Below are 7,513 nucleotides of genomic sequence, written 5' to 3' on the forward strand. Positions count from 1 at the left end.
GTGGCCGTGGAGAGAGTTGATTTCTCGCAACAGAGAATGTAGTCATCTCAACAAATTAGAATATCATTAAAAATAATCCGTGTATGGTTAAATTCCTGCTATTTGCGTCATTACACGTTTCAAATATAATCGAAAAATTAACTGAGTAATTAAATTAAAAAGTACAGCTGGAAGTCAGACACAGTGTGTCAAGTGTTTATTTCTATTTAAAAGTTTGTTTAAAAACTAATTTATAATAATTCATTCAATAAGAATTTGCAGCAACTGAAAAGTGCTGAAAAGTAGAATATATGTCCCGTTTATAAACATTTTGGATATAATGCGCTGTTTTACAGTCCAGACTATAGGTGGCAGTAATGCGCCATTACACCAGTTCGTTAACAGTCAGCCAGTTTAAAAGAAGATAATCCATGATGGCGCGGCAATGAAAGATAGAAATATTCGTTCAGTTAGAGTCTGGATTAAACTAGACCGCCTTACTTATATGATCTGACGGCTGAGGATAACACGACAAAATGCAGTGAGTAAATGTTTTGCAGCCTGCAATGACTCAGAATGAAACATATTCCCATGAAAAGCCTTTACCGTTAGCTCCGCTGCTAACGGAGCTAAATTAGCCGGTTAGCTCCATCAAACGATCTGACAGCGTTGCGTCGCAGAAGCATCACGACTTTTTGATTTTTCAAAGTAAAATAAAAGGCAAAATAACGGTTTTGCACATCACAAACTGGGTTTTAAGTATTTTGCCATCAGTGTGGAATATTTTAGTCCCGGTTTGAGTAGTTTAAGTATTCTAGTTTCTAAATTGGAGGAGTTTTTTAGGAAAACTAAAAATGTGACTTAAATTTAAAAGTGAAAGCAGTTTTTTCGTTTAAGACATGCTTTATCAGACAAAACACACTTTCATCTTGTCAAATTCTTCCAATAAAAATGCAAAAACACAAAAGTTTTATAATAAGGCTTTCATAAATAGGACTTTCCTACCAAAGTGAAGTAAGTCTAAAAGATAATCTAAAGCTAAACATTCAGGAACAAATTACATCAGTGTGCAAAGAGTTACAAAGTCATTTCTCAGAGACTCTATCCACAAATGGGGAAAACACTGAATAGTCTGAAGCCAAAAAATCCCACAACATGCCCACACTTGCTTCAGTTAAGGTCAGAGGTCATGCCTCCACCATAAGAAAGGTGAAACATATCACCGTCTCAGATGTCTTGTGTACAGTAAACGTTCCTCATCCTGCCAGTCTCCTTCACTGATTTATTTTTTCAAAGATTTTTATGCTACATGTTTGTTTTTATTACAAATTCCTTCAGTAATAAATGTAAATCTCCTGTTTCCAACTATGCAGAGCCCAGCAGACATTTACGCTTTCCAACCATGAAACACAGCTTTATATGATCTCTTTGGGCCATTTTTAAATGTTTTTATTTCATGAGATACAGTGCTTTTTCAAACTTGTTTTCAATCTTATTGATTATTCAAATTTTTTTGTTTTTTGAAGATTTAATTTTTGGAAAATGTGGATTCTATAAAATTAGTTTTACTTTACGAAATATAAAGGCTAGGCTAAGATTTTTTTTTTCACAAAAATAGTCATAAAGTTAAAAGAATACAGACATAATAAAATTTTAATAATGTCACATGACAAAGCTGAAATAATGAGAATAAAGTCTTAATATTAGAAGAATAAAGTTGTAATTTTAGGAGAACTCCATCATAACAGATAAAAATAATTGTCAACGCTTTTTTTCTATAAAACAATTGTTTTTTCTCATAATTTTAAGATGTTATTCTGGTAAAATTGTGTCTCTACTGGTAATGTTATGATTATATTGTTGTAATTGAACAAAAATTCTCCTAGCTCGGCCATAATTCTTCATCGTACGACTCAGAGAAGGAATGATTGAAATAAAATCCACTTTTTGAAAATATTTCCTGTCATTTGTAGTTTCTTTTTCTTTAGGAAAAAAAAAGGTTTAAAATGGGATCTGGCTTGAAAAATAGTTTATTTTTAATCCATACCGCCCTTCAATACTCAGTCATTCCAGCTGGTTTTAGGTCGCACTCCTCATAAATTAGTAGCAAAGAAGGATGGATTCCCTGCTCAGATTTGGAGGCCTGAGCGTTGATGTTTTTCGTTCCTGTCAGGTCATGAAACGGGTCCGGGCCGAGCAGATCCAGTACGCTGTGGCTCAGTACCTGAAGAGGAGACAGTATGTGGATACTGACAGCTCCCTGAAAGGAGCCAAACTCTTCCAGTCCACAGAAGAGCTGGCTGCTGGTCTGACTGGTGAGCTCATTCTTTCTTTGGCCGTTATTTAAAATACAATCATCATGATGTAACTAAAGTGATTTCCTCCTTCTCTTCTTCTCCTCCTCGCTGTGAGCAGTGCAGACGGAGTCGGGCTACGCCAACATCGTCTCTGCTGCTCCCTGCCAGCCCGACCCGCAGCAGTATGAGGTCCAGTTCTCCAGGCTCCGCTGCTTTCTCTCAGGTATCACACCTACACTTTGACTGCATGTAACATCCTCTACATCAGTACTTCTCAAATAGTCTCTATTCTTGCTTGGCTGCAAAACCAGCCTTTAGACACTAGATGGCAGCAATGTTCATATGCCTGTTCAACCCAGTAGAAGAAGCAGCTCTGGCGTAAACAGAGCTGGTGAAGGAGGATATTGGCACATATCTACCTCCATAGAATTTAGATTTAGACTTTTGTGACAGTGAAAAGAGGTTAGTAAAACAACCACACCCCACCTGCTGACTTAAAAAAAAATCTAACAAATTTGGTGTCAAACAAACAACCCCGTATAAAATAATTGTTTACTTAAATATTCGTTAGTTGCAGCTCTAAATGGGAATTTTTAAGGCCTTTTTTGATCCTGAATGTTGAGATTATTTCCCATTTTTCCACTAACAGAAACAGAAATCTCATATGCCCAGGAGGTCAGCAGCCTCCTCTACCCGCTCTTCGTTTATCTCCACCTTGACATGGTGCACTGCGGCCTGAAGGGGGCAGTAGACAGCTTCTACGTCCGTTTTCACGACGCCTTTCTTCACGACGGGGAGCAGCGGTCGGTGGTGGAGCAGCTCCGCCACGTCGTCACGGCGCAGGACGTCGCCGCCTATCCCAAGCTGAGGTCTTTCCTGGAGCATAAGTATGTGGTTCACCTGACGGAGCCGGCTCACAGCTACCTGCTGCGCTACCTCCAGAGCGACGACAACAGCGCCATCTGCAGGGCGCTCAGCACACACCTGCAAGTGGAGGTCACCGCTTCCAGGCGAACCGAGTACCAGCTGTACGGAGCCGCCGCAGGCTCCATGGCGGCCGCCAACGCCGGCTCCTGGGCGGGCGGAGGCGAGGGCGGCGCCGAGGCGGTGGAGGTTCCCGCCGGGATCCCGCAGAACGAGGTGGCGCTTCTGGCGCTGCAGGACTGCATCAAGAAAGTCCGCGAAGGCCCGCCGTCGCTCACCACCATCTGCTTCTACGCCTTCCACCACACGGAGCAGATGCTGAACGCGGCAGAGGTTTCGCCGGACAGCCGGCTGCTGGCGGCCGGGTTCGACAGCTCCGCCGTGAAGCTGTGGAGCCTCCGGGCCAGGAAGCTGAAGGCCAAACCGCACCAGGCCGACGTGTCGTACATCCACCTGGCGTGCGACGTGCAAGAGGAGGAGGTGAGCCGACAAAACTAGTCGTCTTTACTTTAAGAGTTCAGATCAACATTACGATAGTCAACTAAAACTGAAATGACAGAACATTTTCATTAACTGAAATAAACTCAAAACCCTTTTTCCAGGAAATTAATCCCAAGTAAGACAAAAATTAAGACACAAATTTTTCACATTCAGACTTTTCTGAAATTTTCTAGAAAATCTTTCTCACATATTTTGATTTTTGGAGTTCAGAAATGTCCTGATTTTTTTCATGAACATTTCTAAGATCAAACTCAAAATTTCAGAGTTTTTTCTTGCAAATTTTAAACTTTTGAAACTAAACAAATTTCTCAGTTTTTTTTGTTTTTTGTTTTGCTTTAGAAAATTTATCAGATTAATCTCTATTTTTGAGTTTTTTTCTGGCAAATTTTTAACTTTGAAATTCAAAAGTTTGAGATTATCCTCAAAATTTGGATGTTTTTTTCTCAAAAATTGTCGACATTTCAAACTCAGAAATTTCCAAGATTTTTCTTAAAAATTTCTGAGATTAATCTAAAAATGTCTGTCTTTTTTTGGCAGACATTTACTCCTTTTCACATATATATATATATATATATATATATATATATATATACATGTAAACATGTTCGTAATGGCTCTAATACGTCGTTGTATTTGCGTGTATTTCCAGACGTGTACTGATATTTTTTGTCGTCCTCCAGGTGGACGAGGAGGACGGCTGCGGCAGCGAGGTGAAGATGCTGCGCGGCCACAGCGGTCCCGTCTATCGCACCGCCTTCCTGACCGACAGCTCCGGCCTGCTGTCCTGCTCCGAGGACTCGACCATCCGCTACTGGGACCTGGGCAGCTTCACCAACACAGTGCTGTACCAGGGCCACAGCTACCCAGTGTGGGACCTGGACGTCAGCCCCTGCAGCCTCTACTTCGCCAGTGGCTCCCATGACCGCACCGCCCGCCTCTGGACCTTCTCGCGCTCCTACCCGCTACGGCTCTATGTCGGCCACCTGTCCGACGTCGACTGCGTCAAATTCCACCCCAATTCCAACTACGTGGCCACCGGCTCCGCGGACAAAACGGTGCGGCTGTGGAGCACCCAGCAGGGCCAGTCGGTGCGGCTCTTCACGGGCCACCGCGGCGCCGTGCTGGCGCTCGCCTTCTCGCCGAACGGGAAGTACCTGGCGTCGGCCGGCGAGGACCAGCGGGTGAAGCTGTGGGACCTGGCGGCGGGGACGCTGTTCAAAGAGCTGCGCGGCCACGCGGACAGCATCACCAGCCTGTCCTTCAGCCCGGACAGCAGCCTGGTGGCGTCCTCCTCCATAGACAACTCCGTCCGCGTCTGGGACATCCGCAGCGCGCACGGCGGGGCGCCGGCCGCCGACGGCTCGTCCGGCGAGCTGGTGGGTCAGTACGTGGGAAACACCAGCAACGTCCTGAACGTCCAGTTCATGGCCTGCAACCTGCTGCTGGTCACAGGAACGGCGCTGGAGAAAACCGAGCCGTAGCAACAAACGACTCCGCTCCGATTTCACTTCCACAGTTTCATTCATGTTGATGTGGAACATCGTGGAAGCATAGTTACCGAAATGTTGGCGTCTTCTGCAGACGCCATGGTTTTTACCATGGAGCAGGAGGGCCATAAGTAAAATAAAATGACCAGATTAAAGCAGGAATAATGAGAATAAAAACAGTCATATTTTAAGAATAAAGTTGTAATAATATGAAAAAAGTCATGTTACAAAAATAAACTACGAGAAAAAAGTTCTACAATAAGAATCCTGTGAAAAAGTTATAATGAATCTTAACACAATATAAACAGTCATATTTTGAGAACAAAGTTGTAAAAATGTGAAAATAAAAACTCATTTCAAGAATAATCCCAACTTACTTCAAGTCTAAAAACTAATATTTATAGAAAAGAGTCGACTTTATTCTCAGTACTATGACTTTATTGTGGTAATATTTCAACTTTATTCTTGTAATACTACAACGTCCTGTGTTTTAAATTTTATTTAATCTCGTTTTATTTAAACTTCTCATAATTTAATTCTGCTTTCTAAGCGTGGCCCTAATACTCCGTCATAGTTTTTCATGGTATCGTAAGAAAGCACCAAAACAATCGGCAACAAAAAAAAAAGGATTTTCTGTTTCTGAAACCTGATTGTTGATATATTCTTTATACTGTAGATGAAGTGTAAATACTTGGCCGTTCCTGAGCATTTTTCACTCTGTTCCATAGGAATCTGGATGCATAGCACCAGTAAAAGGGGAAAAATGTTGGGGGGGGGGTTTCTATGGACAATAACGTTATTGATAACTTGCTTATTGCTGCAGTTGGAATAAACTTGTAAGTTTCAGCAGCTCTGTTCACCGTACATGTTCTGTTCCCACTACATCCATACAGGCTTAGTTGTGTAGTAACTGCTTACTTTTACTTCAGTAAATTTTATTATGAAGTATTTCTACTTTGCTTGAGTAAAATTTCTGGATTTTCTACCAACTGAATGAAAAATGAACATGTTTTAACCAAAAAGTCACCAGACACAAACACACATGCAGTTTTTGTTAAAGCTTCATGAATTTAACATTTAAAAAACTGATTTTTAAACATTTATTTTGCCTGATTTTATTTTTTGTTACTTATGAATTATTGTCCTTAAAGTACCAACATTTCCACTTTATATTTTAGTCCGTCTGATGATGTAATTCTTAAATATTAATTTTACTCACTATTTATTACTCTTGAGTAGTTTCTTGAACAGCTGCTCTTTACTAAAACATGTTGAAATAGTGCTACTGTTACTTGAATACAATGTTTGGGATGTTTTATTTCTATAAGTGTCTCTTGAAGCTCAGCAGATAGAAAATAACAATAAAGAAACAAAGATTGTCTAGAAACAAGAGGTCTCACTTTGTTATAAACTTGCTCTTCATTCAATGAAGTTACTCACAATGAGTAGAGTATCCAAGAATTTTACTCAAGAGTAGCGATACCTAATAAGAATATTACTCAAGTAAAAGTAAAAAATTACTCAAGAAAATGTAAATAGTTACTTTGGACAGAATATGGGTGTCGCAGTTGGTAGAGCTGTTGCTTTGCAGCAAGAAGGGGTCTGGGTTTGATTCCCGGCCCCGGTCTTTCTGCATGGAGTTTGCATGTTCTCCCTGTGCATGTGTGGGTTTTCTCCAGGTACTCAAGTTTCCTCCCACAGTCCAAAAACATGACTGTCAGGTTAATTGGCCTCTCCAAATTGCCCCTAGGTGTGAGTGTGTGTGCATGGTTGTGTGTCCTGTGTGTCTCTGTGTTGCCCTGCGACAGACTGGCGACCTGTTCAGGGTGAAACCCGCCTCTCGCCCGGAACGTTAGCTGGAGATGGGCACCAGCACCCTCCCGACCCCACTAAGGGACAAGGGTGTCAAGAAAATGAATGGATGAAAATGGATGGATGGACAGAATATCTTCAGACTACAGTATGTCTGCCTTCTGCAGCAGCTAAGTGCAGTAAAAAATAATAAAAATAAATAAATCCACATGCTTGTTTCCTGTTATGAAGGTGAACATTCACTTCCCCTTGTTTGTCGAAGCTCGATTCTGGTTCACACCTTGCAGAGCCGGACAGAACAATGTGAGCGACTGCGTAAGCATGCACACACAGTCAACTATCCAGCTTGTCCAGATCTTTGAAGTTGCTTAACAAGTCTTAAAGTCTCTCTCTGGCCTGTAGATCTGATTTGAGATTTCTTTCACAAACCCTGCATACAGTGAAATACATAATTCATAAACGATAATCTGTAATTATCATTGCATCTCATGACATATGGATCTTTCAGGCCTT

General features: G+C 41.5%; 1 protein-coding gene across 1 annotated transcript; it reads left to right on the top strand.

Moving 5' to 3' along the window:
• The first annotated feature begins 256 nt into the window (after positions 1-256).
• Positions 257-6,034, top strand: taf5l (TAF5-like RNA polymerase II, p300/CBP-associated factor (PCAF)-associated factor). Its single transcript, XM_008418800.3, has 5 exons — positions 257-520; positions 2,153-2,294; positions 2,395-2,499; positions 2,926-3,680; positions 4,382-6,034. The coding sequence occupies exons 2-5, from the start codon at positions 2,156-2,158 to the stop codon at positions 5,180-5,182; spliced, it is 1,800 nt and encodes a 599-aa protein (XP_008417022.1). The 5' UTR covers positions 257-520; positions 2,153-2,155; the 3' UTR covers positions 5,183-6,034.
• Positions 6,035-7,513: the final 1,479 nt, after the last annotated feature.

The sequence above is a fragment of the Poecilia reticulata genome, chromosome 1 (genome assembly GCF_904066995.2).
Source record: "Poecilia reticulata chromosome 1, P_reticulata-male-v2, whole genome shotgun sequence".
Classification (NCBI taxonomy): Eukaryota; Metazoa; Chordata; class Actinopteri; order Cyprinodontiformes; family Poeciliidae; genus Poecilia; species Poecilia reticulata.